The 23,176-nt window shown below is 33.7% G+C and overlaps 1 protein-coding gene across 14 annotated transcripts in view; it reads right to left on the reverse strand.

Annotated features, from left to right (window-relative positions):
- Window positions 1–23,176, reverse strand: part of cadps2 (Ca++-dependent secretion activator 2) — a 132,956-nt gene that overhangs the window by 6,156 nt on the left and 103,624 nt on the right. For 2 of the 14 annotated variants that reach the window (XM_042752856.1, XM_042752850.1), the window contains 14 exons: window positions 21,773–21,836; window positions 21,543–21,666; window positions 19,796–19,896; window positions 18,904–18,912; window positions 14,690–14,846; window positions 12,260–12,401; window positions 10,460–10,564; window positions 8,648–8,677; window positions 6,241–6,396; window positions 6,010–6,157; window positions 4,340–4,354; window positions 2,570–2,644; window positions 2,276–2,359; window positions 2,128–2,160 (listed from right to left, as the gene is read on the reverse strand). In XM_042752856.1, the coding sequence (XP_042608790.1) occupies window positions 2,128–2,160; window positions 2,276–2,359; window positions 2,570–2,644; window positions 4,340–4,354; window positions 6,010–6,157; window positions 6,241–6,396; window positions 8,648–8,677; window positions 10,460–10,564; window positions 12,260–12,401; window positions 14,690–14,846; window positions 18,904–18,912; window positions 19,796–19,896; window positions 21,543–21,666; window positions 21,773–21,836 (1,243 nt within the window). Of the gene's footprint in view, window positions 1–1,568; window positions 1,870–2,127; window positions 2,161–2,275; window positions 2,360–2,569; window positions 2,645–4,339; window positions 4,355–6,009; window positions 6,158–6,240; window positions 6,397–8,647; window positions 8,678–10,459; window positions 10,565–12,259; window positions 12,402–14,689; window positions 14,847–18,903; window positions 18,913–19,795; window positions 19,897–21,542; window positions 21,667–21,772; window positions 21,837–23,176 lie in introns of those variants that run through there. The other 12 variants (XM_042752861.1, XM_042752851.1, XM_042752853.1 and 9 more) reach the window with 12 other exon arrangements.

Below are 23,176 nucleotides of genomic sequence, written 5' to 3' on the forward strand. Positions count from 1 at the left end.
GATAGCACAAGCGTAGTTTATGCAAAATATTTCACATAAAGACATTGTTTTAAACAAACAAAAAATAATGTAAAAAATTAAGACAAATCGAAGTGAAATAGTTCATACACTCAAATCACACATAAATATGTCTGAATGTTATTGCATTATATATATATATTATTAAAGAAACATAGCACAAGCACACTTTTGAAGTAGTTTTTTAAGTTTAAAAACAAAACAAACTTTAAAATCAAGACAAAATGTATTTACACTTACTTAAGACACCTGTAAATATGTATGAACATTTTTACTTTAGATCAAATGTCAATTTAAGTGCATTTTTAACAAAAAGGAATATAGCGCAAACTATAGCACTTGTAAAGTAATTTTTTTTACATTTTAAGTATTTTTTAAAAGATGCAAATTATAAAACAACAGGTAAACTGTTCAAAATCAAGACAAAATGAATTTACAAATCCAATTAAGATAGATTTAGAAACTCAAGTGTAATATTTTTTCAAGAAATATTGCACACTTTTATTTTTTTTTAAAAAGTTTGTTAAGTTGCAAGTGATGAAAACAAAAGAAACTCTTCAAAATCAGCAAAACATTTAGACACCTAAGTCACACTTAAATACTGTATGAATGAATGTTATTGCATTAGATAAAATACCAAAACAAGTATAATACTTTAGATTTAAAAAAATTTTTTTTTAAATGATTAAACAGCAGATAAACTGTTCAAAATGAAGTCAAAAATTTATTTGATCCATTTTTGGGTGGATTAGTGGATCATGTTGGTAGTTAATGTGATGAACACCTGTGTGAACTTGAGGCAAACTGATTACATACATCCACAAGTTTCATCACTCTTTGATGAAACTTATGCCCACATGGACAAAATTCACAAAATGCCACAGAAAAACTGTTAATAACGGGTGTTCCAATTCTGTAGAAATCCAAACATTCCCGGCCCTTGTGTGTTTGTATATTAAATATTTTGGCTAATTTGATAATGCTTTCATCAGCCAAAAAATGTGTAGTTCTCTCAGCCCTGTTGAACATTTTACAATGTTTCAATTTCATTCCACAGATTCCCCTCTAAAATCAGCACAGAAAAATGTCTGCAAATTTAAATCTTGTTGAAAGAGACAAAAAGAGCTAGTTTTGAGAAAAGGTTTCTCATACATGTGTTTTTAGATTTTTGCTTTATCATCTAATGAAATTACATTTGTAAGTGTGACATAAGTGTTCAAATACTTTTTAGAGCCACTGTATATCATTATCTACTATAATGTGGTGTCAGTATTATTTTTGGAAAGATATTAATACTTTCATTCAGAAAGGATGCATTAAATTGCACAAAAGTGATATTTATATTGTTACAAAAAATTCTATTTTAAAGTAATGCTGTTCTTTTGAAAATTCTATTCAAAGAATTCAGAAACATGGCCCAAAAATTATATATATATATCCACAAAAATGATATATATAAATCTGAACGGTGGCATACTCTATGTAAAGAAATGCAGCCTTACTGACTTCAAATTTTTGAACGGTGGCATACTCTATGTATGAACACAAACTCTAGTCTGATATTAGTCACAGAACTAACTGGAATGAGTTGTTGTTCATGTTTTTATTCAGAAAGCCCTTCTGTAATCAGGAGGTCATGTGACCACTCAGTCTTTCCCTCACCCCGTGTTAGTTTCTTTCTGCTTGCTCACTGTCTGCGCTCTGAACAGTCCTGGTTCCTGGTGATTCATTAGCATCTTTTTCTGCTTGTGACGGCCCATTGTCAACACTGTGGCAGATCGTGAGACTGATTTTAAGCCAATCGGGTTGCTAATTAGTCTTGCTCAGCCAGCTCTGATAGACGCTCCAATCCTGCTTTCATTTGGCCATGAACCGAAAATGATTAAAAAAACATATAATTGTGTTAAGTAATGATGAAATAATACACATTAAGCCTTTTTAAATATTAAAAACAAAGCAAGATGGAAACGCTTGGCAAAGCTGAATAGAGAATCTGTTTCCCTAAGTAAATAATAAAACACACACACAAATGCAAAGCAGCATGCAAAAAAATATCCACGCTGGGCATGCCGGCGTCATGCGCATATATACGTCGAAAATAACACTTACTGGGACGTCCACATATTTGGCAGCTGCTTTTACCTTTAAAAAACGAAAAAAAGTACCTGCTGAATATCTTTGGCTTATTAAACTTTCAGTACGAAATGAGATCCCGGAAAGGGGTGTGTGGGTGGGATGAACGTAAAAAAATACTCACCGTGAAAGACAGGATGGAGGAGAAGAATGTTCCCTCGTCGTATCGTGAGAGTTTGGACAACACCCCATCCAGAACAGCTGCAAACTGTGAAAGCAAAGAAGCATGTTTGCGTGACAGAAGCATACGCCTTTGGCACAAGCAACAATTAACAATTTAGGACAAAGTAACATTAACTGATACAACGGGTATAACGTTTCCCGTGAAGGCCAGATGAAAAGAATAGGCAAAGCCAAATCTCAATGTTGTGAAATGTGGCGGCTCAAAAGAGGCCGAGACAATGGCTGTTGGGAGTACCTTTGAGACCAAGGAGGAGATCATTTCCTTAAAGGCCTCATCGATCAGGACATCGATTTTTGAGTGGTACTGCTGCTGTAGGACAAGAAGAGGAGGAGAAACATCAACAAATACAATAGGCGCGATGGGAAAGGCACAAATCGCGAGGCATCCTAAAAGAACAACACACTCACAAAGACATATTTCAGCAGAGGGAAAAATCCTCCCCGTGCGATAGGGCTGAGTTAAGCAGCTATTAGGCCCATTATGCCCGTGAATGGCATTCCTGCTCTCGTTTAGGGCAAAGGAATTTGAAGGATACTTTTTGTGCGGGCCACAATTAGGGCAGCCTTGTGTTTTTCTAAAGAACCCGTCCAGCTGCGGCGAGCAAAGGCTCACACTACATTCAATTAATCCGCCATTTCATGTCTGATAAGTCTTATTCACCTATTTTGTGGGGGGAAAAAAGGCGAGAGGGAGAGGAGGAAGGAGAACGCGAGGGCTCGTGGGGGGGTGAGAGAGAGAGAGAGAGAGCGCATCCATTTGGCCGTGCTGAATAGATGCCTTTGCTGCATGCGCTGCAAGCAGGAGTTCATCTCCGCCAACAATGGCCATTCATGGCGAATCTAAAGGACACCCAAATTAAAAATTTCAATCAACAATGCGTGCAGATCGGTGACAAATTGAGGGTGCTAAGAGGTCACTGTCAGCAGCCCTAATTTTCGTTTCACCCCTTTTTTTCCTTGCGCGCAAAATGGCAGTTTTTTCATAAATGGAGAATCTTGAGGACTTTTTACCTCAATTAACACTTCCATGTTTGCTTTTTATACGGCTAAACAGCAAGGTTTTTTTTTTTTTTTTTTTGCATTAGCGCCGATTAAATAGGGAGGTCTTTGCCATGTGTGTGAAAACCAAAAGAACAATAATTTCTTTTGAAAACATTTATCTGGTAGCCATCCACTTCATAGTCACTTCAGCGAGATGGCGGCTTATAAAGCGTAACCTTGTATTTCCAGATAAAGCGGCAGGCAAACTCGGGAAAACATAATCTTTTCTTTGTTTTTAAATAAAGTCTTTCACAAACACGCCGACACGCATTGATGGCCATTAAATTCAATCCTGTGTGAAGGAAAATCAGTTGAGCGTTGAGAAATACCTTTTAACCCAATACTAAGAAGTAAGTGGCGGTTTCTCGCAGCCGTGCGACTATCTCGCCGCACAAGGCCACATACTTTAAGTGTCACTGTTGGAGAAAATTCATCTTTTTTTTTTTGTTCGTGAAGTTAGCACCTGTTTTTTTGTTAGGACTGGAAAAGAGTAGTATCGGCTAAGACTGCACAATTCAGAAGAGAGAGAGAGAGTGAGATCTCAACTACAAAAACAAATAGTTTACTTCTATTTCAGAAGCTTTCAAGCATCTAAATGTGCACTAATATGAAGGAGAGAAAGAAATATGGCAGTGATCAAATTTGAGGGAGTCGTTTTTAAACCAAAATCATTTCAAATTCAAATTGCACTTGTGTGTTTACAAAAGATTCCACTAATTTTTGATATTTTGAAAATGTTTCAGTGAGTTTTTGTCCCATACAATGGAAGCCAATGTTATTTGATTCCCAACATTCTTCAAAATAACTTCTTTTGTGTTCCACAGAAGAAAGAAAGTCATACAATTTTGGAACAACATGAGTAAATGATGACAGGATTTTCATTTTAAGGTGAACTATCCCTTTAAGAGTTAATTGCACACAATGTATTCTTTCATGGACAGGAGACGGTAGAGGGGACACTTACCCACTGCTGCTCAACCTTGGGTTCATGCAATAACGCGCAGGACATGCAGTGATGAGTCAAAGAAAGACAAACAAAAAGAAAAAAAACAAAACCATTTGAATAAAGACTAATATCAGAGCTGGTTAACGGACAGCCAACAGATAAATAAAACTCATCTTAAGTAAAATTTTGATCATTAATTAGCTAAAATCAAAACAAACACAACACAAAATCTAGCAAACTTGCTCATTTCTAATGTAAGAATGAAATGTGATTTACAGTCATTTATAAAAAAAAGAAAAAAAAAAAGAAAATTGAAACTTGTACTCAAATGTAAAGTATAATGTACACAAATGTAAACTTTTTTCAGAGTAAAAATTATTTGTAGCCTGGATAGATAGATAGATAGATAGACAGATAGATAGATAGATAGATAGATAGATAGATAGATAGATAGATAGATAGATAGATAGATAGATAGATAGATAGATAGATAGATAGATAGATAGATAGATAGATAGATAGACATTAAACACAATCTAAACCACATTCTCAATTTGGAAATGCGGTTTGAAATCAGATTAAAACCAGATTTTCTGCAACATGTCTCAGTGTGAATGGCCAATTTGGATTTAATTTTGTTTTCTTCATTGTTCATTACATAGTGCATGTAAAATAATATAAAATGTCCAATATCTATAACTACGACATTTAATTTAGACTTAAAAACCAATTTGGATTTGTCTCTAGTGTGAACACAGTTTAAGTTAATTCAAACTGTAATTTCATTTTCTTCATTGTTCATTACGTGGTGCATGTCATGTCATATAAAATATGCAATATCTATAACTGTGTCTGAATACTCAAATTTTTACCTCAAAATGAACTGTGACATTTCATTTGGATTTAAAACCCAATTTGGATTTGTCTGTAGTTTGAACACAGTTAAGTGACTCCAAACTCTACTCTGAATCATAATAATCCAATTTAAAGCTCTCAAGGACAATCTCAACATATTTTGCTCTCCAGTCAGACGCTGAGAGAACAATGTTTTGAAAGATGTACATTTTTAATGAAGTCATTTCACTTCAGTTATGACTGAATGGCTACCTTTAAGTAGTTTCTGCACATTAAGCTGGGCTAAATAATTTTTTTCATGAACTTCTATGTGAAGTGATCGCACAAAAACAAGAAATTAGATATCTAGACTAAACTGAATCGTGGTTGTCGTGAAAATGAGAAGCCAGTATAATGATTTGGCTTGTTTGAAATTAAAATGGCAGCTCTGGGTGTCGAGTTTGGCTGTGGTTTGTTCAAGGCCTCTGGAGCATAAGGACGTTCTGGTCGAGACTTATCTCTAGGCAGAAGAAGAGGAGGTAATAAAATCGCCCACAGAAAGGAAGCACAAAACACTTCACACCAACTGATAACACCTGCGCTAGTTCAACTCAAAAGCAAGTTTGCAGTATAAAAGGAGAAACTGATAAATGGATCTTTGCCAGTTTGACAGCTATTCAAATGACCGATTAGAGTCACGCAATCCAATGTTCTTAATCTTGTTTTCACCTCCCAACCGTCAACTGAACAGAGACAGGATGATTTTATGAACACCATAAGTCTAATAGAAAACATCTTCTAAGGTGAAGATGAATGTGTCCGTTCAGAGAGACCCTGACAGGATTGTGACGTACCTCCTGGCCTTGGTCAAGAACACAGAGCTTGGAGCACTGCTTCTTGGCATCCATGAGAACATTGAACATTGTGCACACAGACAAGGGGACGCGAAAATCAGTCGACCTGCAAGACTTTTGCATTTTAGCGTCAAAGGCAGCTTTGGTCCTAGATATCAGAGATGGAGAAATTGGTTACATGAAGCCCCTGTCTTTAAAAGGAATAGCATTATTAATCTGTAAATAGCTGACCTTTTGACACAGGCCTCCATCATATCACTAGCCATCAGTTTGAGCCTCTGCTCCAGATGTTTGGCGAACTCCGGCTCTGGCCAGTGCAGGTCCATCACGAACATCTGGAGAGCATCCAGCTTCCAGAATAGATCTTCTGATGTGGCCGAGCCGTTACTGAGGAAGACAGAAACAGTTACATGTTAGCTCATTTTTTTGACAGCAAATATACGTTACAAGACTAAAAAGGAAAGATGAAAAAATGAACCATGTAAAATCAAGGTTTGAATCCCAAGAGTAAGTAAACAGACGTTGTCATGCAAAACAGAGCAGTCCTTGATGTCCATAAACTAATGATTTAATGCATTATTTAACATAATGTTTGTGTTCTGGTACGTGACTCCAACTAGTGTAAAAAATAATCAAAAAATTCATTATGTGAAATTTTGCCTTGGCAACTACATGAAAATATTAAAATTATTCAAAAGTAAATTAAAGCTAAATAGGAAAAAATAAAATAAAATATAAAAATTATTAATGATTATGAATGATTAATAAAAATGCTAAATATAAAAATATTACAATGTTAAAATATTAATAAAAAATATATTAAAAGCACATAACCAAAATACTAAAATTAAATGTTAATCTAATGATAAAAATATGTATTGAAACAATTAAAAGTGCTAAATATAAATATATAAAAAATATAATACATGATGGCAGTCAGAAAAATAGTGTAAAGAATTATAGCTGGCCTGGAACATTAATCTTAAGATATTTTAACATTTGCTTTGTTTCAGGCATCTAAAGTCTCCAAAGTTATAACATGCATCTTATAAAATATCACATTTGACAAATTAATATATATAAAGTATTATTAGAATAGTATTACATATTATAATTATTATATTATAGCAATATTATATTCTAATAATAATATTTAATATATAATTATATAGTATTATATAATTATTAATACAGATTTTAAATGACATTTTTATTAAATTTAATATATTTTCTATTATAGCATTATATTCCATCATATTGAAATATTTAATTATTATTCTTTATATGATTATTATTAATTATTCTAATATTGGCCTTTTAACTAAAATAGAAATATTCTTTATGTATAACATTATAATTATATTAGAAGAACATTAATATTGTATTCTAATATTATACTACTTATTAATATATTAATTAATATTTTTATAATATATTTATATTAAATTGAATATATTATATATTATAGTATTATATGAATAATACTAATATATTACAATTAATATATTATGAATATAGTATCAATGCAAAGATAAATCTGTTCTTTTTCATTTGCTTTAATGGTGAAATGATCTCGCATGTCATTATAGCACTTCTCACATTACTGTTACCCCTACACATATTTCTCACTTGCATACAAATATCTGATAAATGAATTCAATGCACTTAAAGGGTTCAGAGCTCGAGGACTCAAATGTGAAAACACCTTCCATTGTCAATCCTTAAGTCACTCCAAACGACTAATCAAGCGAGTGAGTTCCTATAAAAGTCAGCTGACTGAAGCTGCAACAGAAGTCGAGATCGACAGCATTTTCCACTGATGTGTCCACTGTGTGTGACTCTGTTGCGTTTGAACGGGCTCCAGAGATCTCCACCAATCGAGACAGATGGAGCGACACTGCCATGTCAACCGCAGTCGACACATTGACGCGTAAAAAAGGCCACTCGTTCCGCTCGCTGTTAAAAGACTGTTACCTTCACAAGTGGCGGTCCGGGAAAATAAATCGTTTGGCAAAGTCCGCTGTGCAATTAAAAGGGGCGAGCACAAGCTCCCACTCGATTAATTAGTGGCGGTACGGTCCGTAAGGGCCCCCTCAGGGGTCCGCGCCTCCGCCTCGAGGAAAGAGGCAGGGTGAACAAATGGACGAGTTTCTCGCCTGACGAACAGACCCCCCCGGGGGAGAACACAAAGTTCTCGCCGAATCTAACAAGCAGCTAACCACAGACACCCACTACAGACACTGTTTCAGGCCTGAAAGCTGGTGTGCTTTTGCAGTTCACACTCTTTAGGCTAATTGAGACGGATGTAATTTAACTTTCTGACATGATTTAGGCTTGTCTGTAGAGCGAAGCTGTTTACATCTTGGCCAGGGTAAAAGTGTACGAGTTTACTATACTATAGTGATACCCTGATAACCCCTGATGGTTGAGAGAAAATAGTGTTGACGTTTATCGTCGCATGCTCACAGCAGGTTTAAGCGCTTGCAGATTGAACCGATGATACCTGGACGCTCTGCGTGTTTATAGAGACTCGGCTGTACATGTGAATCATCCTATAAACAGGTTTCTGTGATTTTGTGGTCTGTCATCCTAAAAATACAACACCAAACACAAACCTGATGATATCACTGGTACTCACAAAATATCTGGCAAATTCATTCCTTGTCCGCTGTAAACCAAATGCATAACTGCGTTAAATTTAACGAATGAATCACATAAAAAGCCACAAAGCACAGCAGCTTACCAAGTTAACAAACCACTTTGGCACAAAACGCACTAAAATGAACAGCGCAACACCAATGTTTTCAAGCAATTACATCACAAACAGGATCTTTACCAGTGCTGGGTTGCAACTGATTACATTACCAAAAACTAAGTACTTGTAATTAGATTATATCACGATTAGAGATTAGTTTACAGTTACTTTTTTATGGATTACATGATTAAGAAATGTTTAATAATTCATTGATTCTCCCTAATTCTTTTTCTCTTTTGACATTTTTATTCATGTGATGTAGCGAATCCCAAACTTTTTGACCTTAAGTATTCTCTTGAAGTCCACCTGAGATTTAAAGTTCATATTTTAATAATTAACAACAAATTTGCATGTTTTCTGATGTTGGTTAATGCTCATATTTCTCTTTTTTTTATAACAATAATCCATTAAATCTATAACCAAGTTGTCAAAAGTAATCTAAAAGTAATCCAAAAGTAATCAGAATACATTAATGAGTAATCTTGATTATATTACTGACTACAATTTTTTAACATGTAATTTGTAATCAGTAACAGACTTCCACCAAGCACTGATCTTTACACTGATGGCAGCAGGGATGGGAATCGTAAGCAATTAAACGATTCAGATTCTAAAAATCTGAATCGTCTCATGAACGATTCCCTTAGTACTCGTGAAGAAGCTCAATATCTTATAAATGGTCTTAGCCATATAAATATAATATTATTTTTTTTTGTAATCAAGTACCATTTAAGGCACTTAATACAATAAAAAAGATAGATTTCAGTAGAAATGAGGTTAAACAAGTAGTAATTCTGTCATGTGGTTCTCTTAACAACTGCAAGTGATTCAATAAGTCAAGATTCAAGTGAGTCGGTAGATTGATTCATACACATTGCTCACTTGGTTTAGACTTAACATGACTTTTTAGGCAATTCATTAAAAAGAACTCGTAAGAATCACAAACAAAAGTTGTGTAACTTTTTAAACTGTATTTTATTGTATAAATTAGCACCTACGTTTAGCTTTTTACATCTGGTAACTGTATTTAGGCTTCAAAATTAAAAAGTTGTGAAGAGTATCATGATGATAAAGATGTGTAAGAATCATTCATCTTTGTTGGTCACTTATTTTCTGCAGTAATACAATCCCAATGGAAAAATCCTTTTTTTTTTTTTTGGCTAGAGTACCAGGGTGATGCTAACTTATGGGTTGGCCTACAAAAATACAATCACTGCAGCACTTTATTTGATCCACATTTGCAGACATTTTTGACAAGAATAAGTATTTTTTTTAAATAATGGAACCAGTTCAGGAAAAAAAAAAACTGCTTCTTGATTCCCATCCCAAGCCGACAGACAAAACAAATCATAACATTCACACAGTCATGCAATCTAGGATGCACTTTATGGGTACTAATATTGGAAGTCTAATTCATTGTGCTAAAAAAAAAAAAAAAAAATAGTTTTGTTATGAATTCCATGTACCATGCAAATGCTTATTATAGCAATAACTGAGCTTCATCAAACCAACTGGAAACATAATTTGACGTATTTACCACATTACAAATGCATATGCCACAATCTCTTTCCCATGATTTAAATATATTTGAATGGTTTTAAGGCCTGAAGACTCGCTTCGCACATGCTTTGCGGCTATAATAAGCATATGTCAAGAGCAGTAAACAGTGATGGTGCCCAGCTGGCCCATACACACTTGCTGTCACACAGCGGCCCCATCCAGGAAGGGGCCGAGAAGCTGGGCATCTGAGGGAGGTTAAGAGGCAGGTTGGGAACCCTGGGCAGATTGTTGGTGATGGTCCTGCCGGAGATCAGAGAGTAAAAGAGCAGAAAGCCCTGAGAGGAGGCCCACAATAAGAGTTCATCAGATAAAGAGCAGAATAACTGGCGGATCATTCTGAGGCATCAGAAGCTTACTGACAGGGAAGAAATGCACCGGCATGTTTAATGAGACATAACAGTCTGTTCAATACCATATTGTTTTAACCGTCATGTTCAGTTTGGATTCACCACATATAGAGACCCCAGATATAAAATACCTTTTTCTTTTTTTCAATGTGCAAAAACATAACTAGAATGGATAACAGCAACATTTTGTGAAAAGTTAATGTCTACTTTGTGGTAAAGAAAAGTGCAGTTAAAACTTAAATAAATATAAATAATATATAACAATATATTAATAATAACAACAATTATTATGATGATGATGATAATGATTGATTTATTTTTATTTTAAGCACTTACAAATGATTATAAAAGAGTTAACGCTTCAATAAAAATAAATTATAATAATTAATAACAACAAGAGGCAAAATACTAAGTTAGTTTATTATATCAGAGGAAATGTAAGGCAAATTATTATAAATAACAATTATAATAATTACCTACAAATGATTATAAAAGAGTTAATAAATAATAATAAATAATATATAGTAATTAACAACAACAACTCATTATTATTATTAGTGGTAATTATTATTATTTAATTATAAATTTAATTATAATAATTAATAAAAAAACTAAAATTTTAATTACTTATAATTTACTACTTCTACTACTAATAAAAATAATAATAATTAATAAATATTTCATTATTTTGATTATAAATTATTATTATTATAATTATAAATAAAATATAAATATTAATAAAAGTTGTAATAATAATAATAATTTATTATTTATTTAATTTAGTATTTAATTTTTAAATGTAAAAACTGTAATAATAAAAGTTTTTAGTTTATTAATTTTCTGAATATTATAAATAATATTATATATATATAATATATATAATTATATATATATATATATTATATATATATATATATAATATATATATATATATATATAATACTATTTTTTACATGTACAACACAGATAATAATAATAATAAATATACAATTACAACAAATATAATAATTATAAACAAAAAAAAAAAACATTAAAATCAGGACAGAGGAACTTAATGGGAAATTATTTTTATGATTTTTACATGTACAACACAGGGGTCATTGGGACTCCAAACATAAAAACAGTAAAGGCATTCTCATCAGAACATGAGCGTTACAGTCTTATGTAAGATCTAATTTTCACAGCCAACGTTTTCTTTAATTTTGCATCCACAGGAAATTGTTTGGTCAACCGTACGATCACGACCCATGTATACGACCGCACGACATACTGACTTCACATCTGCACCTCACAGCCTTGTGTTCAGTCCCATCAAATTAAACATGGTGAGAACAAACAAGAAACTGTGAAGTAAATCAGAAAAGTACAAGCATTAATGGAAAAGGATAAGGACAATCTTTGAGGCTCTATTCTTTAACCTCTCTCCAATCATCTCTGAAACATGAACAATGATAGGTTGATAGGTTTGCTAGAAATAGCCCGACATGGTTAAACAAACACGGCACTGTATTCGCTTAAATGCAAAGAGAATCAATAAGAAAACATACATGCATAAAATCACATTGGACTCTAATGGCTCGGCTCTTACTTCACAGACTGCCACGTCTCCTGCTCAAAGCCGCGATGAATGGACTGAGCTATCGACGACTCCATCAGGTCAATGTAGCGCACCACCAGAGGGATGTACAGGTCCTGGAGGTGCTTATGGAACGTTCCATTGCACAGGTGAGCTGGAGAACATGAGGGATGAATGAAGGCTTTACAACAGTATTCACAGATGTGCAACTTACGGTATATTATCAAGCAAAATATTGTGAGCAATGCAGTGGACATATATCTAGAATGGTTATATCTAGAGGGAGATCGATAGAATTAGGATGGACTGTATAGTACAAGGGTACATTTGTCTGTTTCAAACTGAATTTAGAGTGAAACCTCTACATTCCTTTGGGCTGTAAAACAACTTATGATGTGTGTCTTTGTTACCACGGTAACCAGAGGGCCTGGTTTTCCCTACCACATCTTTTGCTTGTTAGGGAGGGGTATTGTCTACTATTTGTTAAATATGACAAATACTCATATGTCCGATCCACCTCAATCATTACATAAAGCACTTAGAAGGAGATGGGGGTCTGACAGAGAGCGAGAGAAAGAGAGAGAGATACATGTCTCCTCAGGCATCATTAAGTGTTATTCCCATCTCTCTGTTCTTCATCATTAACACTAGCCTTTTTACTCTCGTGGGTGTTTGAGCTCATTTCCCAACCATTTCACAATGATAAAACTCATTTGAGCATTTAGTGTCAATGTCACAACAAATTTTTTTTGTCATGTGCACACGCTCAAAACTGTAAAAACATGCACAACTGAAACAAATCCCTGTCTGAAATCAGGAAAATGAGAGATTTCATTTGTAATATGCTACAGTGTCATCTGCTACCTGTGACTCTAATTTGGTTGATCAGGCTTAACATCTGATGAATTCAGAGCCAAATTAAGATGTACAGAATATACTCAAAATAATGGAATTGTCAAGAAAAGTTAAGTTTCAAAGTAGCATCGAGATTTTTGTGCAACTATTTAAACTGTCCCAAATAATACCACATAATTTAGGCGATTTGAATTTGATCTCAAATGTTTGGATAAAATGTAATTCCTTTTTATATTGCTCAATTAGCATTTTTAACTTTTTTTGTGTAATTTTTCAGTCGTGTACTTCGTGAACAATTATTAGACATCCTCTGGATAATAACACTGTGCCATGATGAACCAGAGAAACGATTCAATATTCTGTCATTGTTCACAAAAAAAAATAAAAAAATCACCAAGGCTGCAATTATTTGTTCAAAAATACAGTAAAAATGTGAAATATTATTACAATTTAAAATAACTGTTTTTTTATTTGAATATATTTTCAAATGTAATTAATTCCTGTGATCAAAGCTGAATTTTCAGCATCATTACTCAAGGCTTCAGTGTCACATGACCCTTCAGAAATCATTTTAATATGCTGATTTAATGATGAAGAAACATTTCTTATTAAACATTTGTGCTGTTTAATATTTCTGTGATTTTGAATGATTCTCTGATGAATATAAAGTTCAAAAGAACACCATTTATTTGAAATCAAATCTTTGTGACATTATAAATGTCTTTATAAATGTCACTTTTAATCAATTTAATGCATCCTTGCTGAATAAAAGTATGAACTAAATCACACAGTAGAGTAGTTGATAGTAGAGTAAATGACAAAATAATGATTTCTGGGTGAATTATTCCCTTAAATCTGCTAATTTCCCCCCGGAATTTTCAACATGTTCGCCAACAGGCTTTGCTCATTATAATTCTACCTTTAAAGAATAAAATAGATTAATTTAGTGAGAACAGGGCAGAGGAAAGCAGTACGACTGGATCTTCTACAAGAAAGTTCATATATGAAACAGTGTGGGAGTTCCCTATATCTTTTTGCCAACTGTCTGTGTTTTTACAGGCTGCCATTTCCATTGTCATGCTCCCTAGATAACCGACCGTATCTATTCCAAATCAACTGCTGTTTGAACGAGACAGTAAAGCAAGTCTCTTTATCACCGTCGCAAATGTCCCAGTCATGCAAAACAATCTTTGTAACTTCAACTTGGCTCTAGATGCTGTTCTATCAATAGACCAAAAGCTCCTCGTACAATTAACTTCATGTTGTAAAGTACTCAAAACTGTTTATTTGTTGTTGATTATGAGAGATACCGGTGCTCAGGATATGTCAGACACTCTGGGATTTGCAAAAATGTCCAGAATTCGGGTGATGTTGAGATAATTTACCCTCCAGTGTCACTAACCGATCACACTGTATAACTAATTAGCATGTTGATGATAACAGCACAGCATGTTAACCTGCTCACCTAACAAGTATTGTTTTCCAAAGCGATACTGGTGCTAATTAGTGCGCTTAATGGTGAGAACATGTGAGCAGGAGTTTGGACAGACAGGAGCGGAATGAGAAAGAAAGGTAAACACTACACACGGTCAGTTCGTAGGAAGTTGTTGAGCAGCTGAAAGAGGGGGAAACTGTCCCAGGAGTCCTGCTGCTGGACGGCCAACACTGCGTCCATATCCACCGTGTACAGAGACAGGAAGGTCTCGGCGTGCTCTCCCATCGCCTCTGGCCACCAGGAGAAGGCCTGTGAAACACAGACATACACTCTTAAAAATAAAGGTTCTTTATTGGCATCAATTCTTCCACAAAGAACCTTTACCATCCATGGAACTTTTTCATTCTACAAAAGGTTCTTTAGACTTTTAAAATGTTCTGCACACTAAGAAAAAATAGAAGAATGGTTTACTGAAAGGTTCTTTTGGGAACCAAAACTGCTTGTCCCTTTTGGAACCTTTTTTTTTTTTTAGGGTGACTGTTCAGTTAGGTACACTTTTGACTTGTTTTGTCTGTGTTAAACATTTATCAGATTATTTTATTCTCATTGATATGCTATTATAGTTTTATTATTATAGTTAGTATTTTTTTTATTGATTTTATTTTCTTATTTTCTGTTGTCAGAAAATGTCACATGATCCTTCAGAAATCAATCTAATATGCTGATTTGGTGCTCAAGAAACATTTATTATTATTATTATCAATGTTGAAAACTATTGCGCGGTTTAATATTCCTGTGGAAACGGTGGCACGGAAATTTTAGATGAAGTTTCAGTAATTTTGTTTGTCCTTGTGTTTTTGTAATTTTCATTGAATATTTTTTCATTTTTTCTTTGATTTATTAATATTTATTAATTAGCTTTAGTTATTTTAGTACTTCATGTTAAACTAAATGAAAATGAGAAATGCTACCGTGGCAACTAGTTGAAACACAATAATTGTTTATTTTGTAATTTATTTATTTATTTATTTTATTACAGTTTATGTTGTTTCAATGTTTATTTCCAAGACAAATTTTTTAATGGTTTTAGTTTTAGTTAATGATAATATCCCTCCCTGGCAAAAAGATCTGATCCTTGCCTTGATAAGTACATTTTGGTAATTATTATTCTTTATTATTATTATTATTATTATTATTATATTATTATTTTTTTTTTCAGTTTTTCGCCCAAAACCTAGAAAGTCTTTAACTTGTGAAAACAACAGGAGAGACAGCTGTCAATTAACTTTCTATTAAAAAAAATAAATAAATGTTTCTCAATTAAAATTTTCTATTGGGGACAATCAAATTATACACGAACACAAAATTAATTAAAAATATATTTAAGCTCTCACTTTTAATTTATTTTTAAGTGCAAAGAAGGCCTTTCCCTGATCGTAATGTGTTTAATGTGTTTCTATCTATCTATCTATCTATCTATCTTTAAAAACTGAGATGTTTTTATAAATGCATTCTTAATGGACATAAAGTTTCCCCTAATAAGAACAGAATCACCCATTAACACATAAAATACTAGAAATATGCTACATATTCTATACATGTGCAAACACACAGTCACAAACAATAATGCCAAATGGCATTATAACAACAGAGAGACAATACTGAGAGCTAAAGATGGTACATAACACTTTGATACTGACAACAAAGATGATACTGTACATACTGTACAATGACGTGACCTTGAAAAGAAGCACACAAAGATGGAGATAAATACAGAGAGAATGGAAGGTTGCTTCTGTGCCTGCATGCTTGCTTGGTTTTGTAGTGTTACTTCTAAACACCATGTACAAACCTCTAACTTGAATTATTATACTTTGATCTCATCAAGCATTATTTGTGCTATATGAAAAAAACATCATTACAGCTTCTGGAGGAAAGTTGTGCTAGTACTAAATGTGTTTATGAATTACTTTGAATCAATTTTTACACTATGAAATTGGTATTACATTTAATAAATTAAAAAAGAAATGGCAAGTAACACATTAAATTTAACATCAAATGTTTTAAATTTCTGACTGTGCAGAATCCAATTGAAATGACTGGATTTTGCCTGCAAAATTTTGCAGACTAACTTTTAATTTGAATGCAATTTTCCACAAAATAAGGGATTTTCCATACTTAGGGACCAGAATATAGTACAAATAAAATAAAATAATAGATAAAATAATAAATAAATAGTTGGAGTATGTCTTAGAAGAAAATACTACTTTAGTCATTCTACTTAAAAATTTGGTAAAATTCATTTTCACGCCATTCCCCCCCCCAGTGTAGTTTATACTACAGGAAATAGATGATTAAGGCCATCTGAAAAAATGGAAATGACATTTGACTATCAATTTCAACCTCTTTTGCATAAATAAACATCAAACGTATTTAAATGTGGAAGGTAACAATCACATGCACATAAAATCACGTCTGTTGACTTTTAAACCGTTCCACATCTAGAAAAGTGCACCGTATTAGAAAGTAGCAGAATACTGCTATCGAAAAGGTTAGGTTCAAAAAAGGACAATTAGCCATCCACGTGTCTTTTATGGTGGACTGCAGCAGACCAGAGCCCATAAATCCTGCTGAATTCTCCTGAGAAGAGGGAAAAATTCAGTGGCGTCCTCCTACATTGTGTCGAGCTCTTTATTGTCTGCCAGTATGTGCACTGAAGGCCCTTCTGAAAAGATCCAAGTCTATCAATGCATTTCTCTCTTTGCATTCTTCCACAGGCTGTTTCCTGGGGACGGCTGCAGCTAACTTAATTGAGAGCGTCAAAGAAAGCCTGTCCATGTTGTCTGTACCCTGTATTGGTGCGCGAGCCAAGAACCTTCCGTCCAAAGTGGTCGGCGTCGAGCAATGGGGATAAAAGTGCAATCAGTCACAGCCAAGAATAATACGGTGGAGAGGAGAATGCTGACTTATTGAAGGGTGCTATTGTGTATGGATATTCGTGTATGTGTGTGTGTGTGTGTGTGTGAACGTCACTCTTGTCTGACTTGACGTTTTACAGTCGCTGGCCTTGAGGGAGCTTGTCTTCAGGGCTTTCAGAGACAGGTTTTGTATAGCATAGAGCTGACATACAGCACAACGAGTTGTTCACTGCTGTATCGGTTTTCATTTAAAACAGACTCAAAACTCCTTCCCTATTAAAGCTAAAAAATATATTTTTAATAACTAGATTAGAATCTTTTTTCGCACATCGCACATCACAGCTTTTCTGTTGTATTTGACTAATTATGTTATTGCCATTGTTATCTTAAAATGTCCTTTCATGAAGATACAATTAAAAATAAGACAGTGAGTCTCATTCACTAATAATTGTGTATAAAGGTTCAAACTTATTTGCAGAAAGGTTCTCACGTAAACTTCATATATACACTGGTTCTTACTCATGTTATAATATCCACAGTTAATAATTAGCATAATACACAACCAAACCATCTTCATATAAACGATTTCCTTGCAATCTCAGCCTGGATTGCATGTGATTTTTATGCAAATGAGTATTATTTATATTAAATATAAATATTGCGTCACATTAATATAAATATTTTGAAAATATAAAATAATTAAATATATATACTAAATATAAATAATGTGTTAATGCATAACCTATTAATATAAACATTACACGTTTCATGTATTCTATATATGTATTTTATTTAAATACAAAATAACTGAATTTCTGAAAAAAATTAATAAAAAAAATTACATGCACACACAAACCCATACTACTTTTCAAAGGTTCATAACATAAAAAAATTAAACAAAAATAACACATATACAAATATATATATGTGTATATATATATATATATATATATATTATATATATTATATATATGTGTATATATATAATATATATATATATATATATGTGTGTGTGTGTGTGTTTTCCTTTGAAACCATATAAAAAAAAATTCAGAAATGATTCTAATATGCTGTTTGCTGCCCAAGAAACATTTCTTATTATTATCAATATTTAAAACAACATTGATAATATTTGTGCTGCTTAATATTTCCGTGGAAACCATGTTACAATATTTTTGGATTCCTTGATGAATATAAGTTTATTTGAAATAGACATATTTTGTAACATTGTAAATGTTTAACTGCTAAATAAATGTATTTTAAAAAATACCAATTTTAGGATTTTTTCAAAATAAAAAAATCTTACATCCGTATCCAATCTGTATATCCAATATGCTTTGTAAAATCATAACTGATCAAATAAATAGGGTTGCCCAAAGAGAAGCCGCCATGTATTTCTTGCTAATGACAGCACAACACAACACAAGAGAGAAATATAAGATTCTTACCTCTCTTCCCTAATGCATTTACAAACAAAAGAGAGAAAGAGAGAGAAATATCAGATCGAAAAACATTTTGTCGTCTTCTATTCATTCAACATATGCATTCGAACAGTGAAAACGCAGTACACACTGTACAAGACAATGCTTTCACTGTACAAATTGCAAGTGAACATAATTTCACTAATGTAGAAGTGAGCGCACCACACACACACCTTGATGTTTCCTTAGTGACAGCATGTGGGACATTTGTCTTGTTAGGCACAAGCGTTTTGGCATCATTGTCTCTGTCGTCTGTGACAGCTGTTGGAAGCTTGAGGACTAAAAATAGCCCGCGAGCAGATGTCTACATTCACATTTTTATTTAGCAAAAAATCTGTCAGCGAAGCCTGAACACCTAGGATTGATCGGTTTCCTCCGATCTTGTATTTTTTGAACGTTGATGTGAGAGTGTTAGCGGGTGCTGGCCCTGTGCAGATGGGCCGTGGGCGTTGTTTTCCTCCACCGCTACTATGAGCTGGCATTGGACGAGTAAGCTGTCACTCGCTAACAGCTGTTATGGCAACGCAGCAAGGAAAATGGACAGCGAGACGGTAAATGATCACGAGTCTGCTCAGAAATGATCATGCAATACCTTCTGGAGCAACATGCAACACCAAAAGGCCTGATGATAAACAAAGATTGATTCTCTGTCTACGTGACTGAAGGCTTCTTTGAACATATGTTGTAAAGAGACGTCACATGATCAATGCTGCTGGTGCAGAATATTGCGTTGGATATTGAATATGAGAAACAAGGAAGAAAAAGCATTGATACAATGACTAACTGAAGGCTTTCTCAGCAGGAACTAGTTTGTACTGAGACAAGACGTCTTTATGAAGAGATGTTCTGTGGGTTTTACCTCAGAGTGATGCTCGTCGTTCTGTTGTAACACTTCCATACACAGCTCTCCTAGTCTGATCATGTCCTCCAGTCTTTTTTCTGGAGACGCCTGGCTGCTGTCTGCTCAAATACAGACATCACAACATTCACACTAGTTGTCAACCAACCCAAACATGTTTATAGGTTGAGATCATAAAGCAATGTATCAAAAGGGCTCAACAATAAGGACTTTGTCAGCTACTCTGAAAGACAAAAAGCTTTTGACAATAAACACTATTCACAAATCACAATTTTAAGTTTACGTTCAAAACGTCCCTGGATTTAACTTGCTGTCAGTTAAGACAACTGCACATTTCAAGTTGACTAAACTACACATTTTGAGACGTACACTTCATGGAGTTTATTTGTGATATTCTTGGCAGTATGTTTTGCTATGTAAATATTATTGCACATTTTTCTTTGAAAAGAAACCTTTACATTCAATGAAAAATGGTCAGAAACATATTTAATAATATTTAAAATATTTATTATAAAGTAACACTTTATATATATATATATATAATATATATATATATACAGGATATATGAAAAATGGTCAGATAATATATATTAATATATATACAAATATATATATTATATATGTATATAATATAATATATATTTATATTAGTATATCATATATATATATATATATATACTATACTTACAGTGCTGTCAAACGATTAATCGCGATTAATCGCATCCAAAATAAACGTGTTTTGTTTATACATAATACATGTATAATATAAATGGTGCTGTTTTTATTTAGTATTTAATATAAATACACACACATGCATGTCTTTATATATTTCAGAAAAATATGTTGTTTATATACTAAATGTTTTATTTTGTATTTAATCATAATATATAACACACATATTTTTTAATGTCATTTAAAAATATATATACTGTATGTGTGGTCTTTAAAAAAATATATACTGTTCTGTGTGTCTTTTATATATTCATAATAAATATACACAGAATTGCAACACACACATAACCTGTATATTAAATGCAAAAAAAACCTCGAAAAACTTTTCACACATATTTTGTATGCGATGTGTGGTGCAGATCGCGATTAATTGTGCATTTGACAGCACTAATACACACAACATTTGATCATTAACGGTACGTAAACGATCGCTGCCCACAGACGCACCGCTCCTGGATATATATAGTCAGTTGGTGTAATAAATATTACGCACTAGATATTTTATTTAGGTGAATATATTTACCAAATGTAATTAATTCCTGTCATGTGGAGTACATCTATCAAAAAAGTCAAGATTACATAAAAAAAAAATTTTAAAATAAAAAATTAAATAAATAAAAAATTAAATAAACAAAAGTAAAAATTCAAAAAAAAATAAAAAAAAGTATTATATTCTTTGATGAATATAAAGTAAAAAAAAAAAAAAAAATTAAAAATGAATATAAAGTTAAACTTGAGTTGAATTTGTAAAAAAAAAAACTGTAACACATTTTTTTGAAATACAAATCTTTTGTAGCATTATAAATTTTTTGTTCTCACTTTTAATATATTTTTTGCATCCTAGCTGAATAAAAGTATTCATTTCTTTTGAACATCAGTGTATGTTTTTGTGCTGGAGCTTCTGAAAACACTGACAGGTGTTCTGGATTTTCATATCTGACAGGGCCAGCAAAAAAAAAACAAAAAAAAAACAAAAACCTTACTGTTAAGCCCTGAAAAGCATTTAGTGAGAAACCTTCGATCTTGGCGTATTCAGTCAGCTGGGAGTAATTGATGAGAGCAGCTTTTTCCAGGCACTTCTGAACTAACTTGCGCATCTCCTCAGGTGGGACCGGCGTGGTGATGTCTTTCATCAGAACCTACGAAATACTTACTTATTAAGATTTAAGTTTTTTATCACAAGCTACTACACACAAGACATTGATATAAGATGCAAAGCATGCAAAGTTAATTGGCGACACTCACCCTTTCCAGAAGAGAGAGCGTGGCTTTAAGAGCCCCCTCCGGTCGCCCGAAGGGGAAACAGTACCTACAGGCAACAAGACAAAGGTAACACTCGAGTGGTAATTAACTGAGGGCTTAAAAAAAAAGAATATGGAGCGCAAACTGAAGGAGTCAGTCACAGACTGCTGTTTCTCAGCTATCATGGGACAATAATTACATCTCTTAAATAGAGATGTTTTCCAAAGCCTGTCGAGGAGGGACAGGTGTCAGCGTGTGCATGGACAATGCCAGGCGGGATGAATGAAGGCCAAAGGGAAGTGCTTCTCATGGAGGCCTCACACCACAGGTGTGAAATGCCCCCTGAACGGCCCTCAGCGTGTTTTTTTCATGCGTACGGGGCAAGAGGCACACTTACCAAGTGACTCAACAAGCTCTAATCAGCTTGGGTTGGGCACCGCGCTTAATCCCCGGCACGCCCCACACCAGCCTTGTCCATTTGCATAAGCCAAGATGTTGTTCGTAGCTTTTGTTTGAGTGGTTTTAGCTGGTTATTCAGTGTCGCTGCAACCGCAAGACTAAAACCCTCTTTACTAGTGCTTCCAGTGCGCTACAGGAGGGCCAGCGGGAGGTCGCTTCAAAACGAGGACCCATGAGGAGCGGGTGTGGCAAATGAGTAAACGGCACACTGAGATGTTATACAGGGGTTATCAACTGATTTGGCTACAGGAACCAGTTATTACATTGTTATTACATTGTAATTACAAGATTGATGGTTTTAAACCATGCTTAAAGAAACGGTTCACCCATGAATTAATATCTGCTAAAAATGCACTCACACTCAGGCCATCCAGGATGTAGATGAGTTTGTTTGTTTGTTCATCGTAACAGATTTTGAAAAATTTAGCTTAACATCAATTTCTCACCAATGGATCCTCAGCAGTGAATGGGCACCATAAGAATGAGAGTTTAAACAGCTGATAAAAACATCACAATAATCCGCACCACTCCAGTCCATCAATTAACATCTTGTGAAGTGAAAAGCTGCATGTTTGTAAGAAACAAATTTATCGTTAAGATTTTTAAACTTTAAACTATCGATTCTGCCCAAAATAATAGTCCATAATCTGTAATAATGCTTCCTCCAGTGATAAAATTCATTTGCTTTTGTCCTCTCACATCAAAAGCCACCAACAATTTTGTTTAGAAATGTTTTTGGTGCTTCATCTGTGCATATTTCTCTCCTGATTCAGACAAAACAGCTTTTTCACTGGAGAAAGCGATATTATTGAAGTAAAAATGTCTTGATGGTCTTCTTAATTATAAACATGCAGCTTTTCACTACACAAGACATTAACTGATGGACTGGAGTATCTTGGATGGTCCAAGGCTAAATACGTTTTCAGCAAAGTTTCATTTTTGGGTGAA

This window comes from Cyprinus carpio, chromosome B25 (assembly GCF_018340385.1).
Source record: "Cyprinus carpio isolate SPL01 chromosome B25, ASM1834038v1, whole genome shotgun sequence".
Classification (NCBI taxonomy): Eukaryota; Metazoa; Chordata; class Actinopteri; order Cypriniformes; family Cyprinidae; genus Cyprinus; species Cyprinus carpio.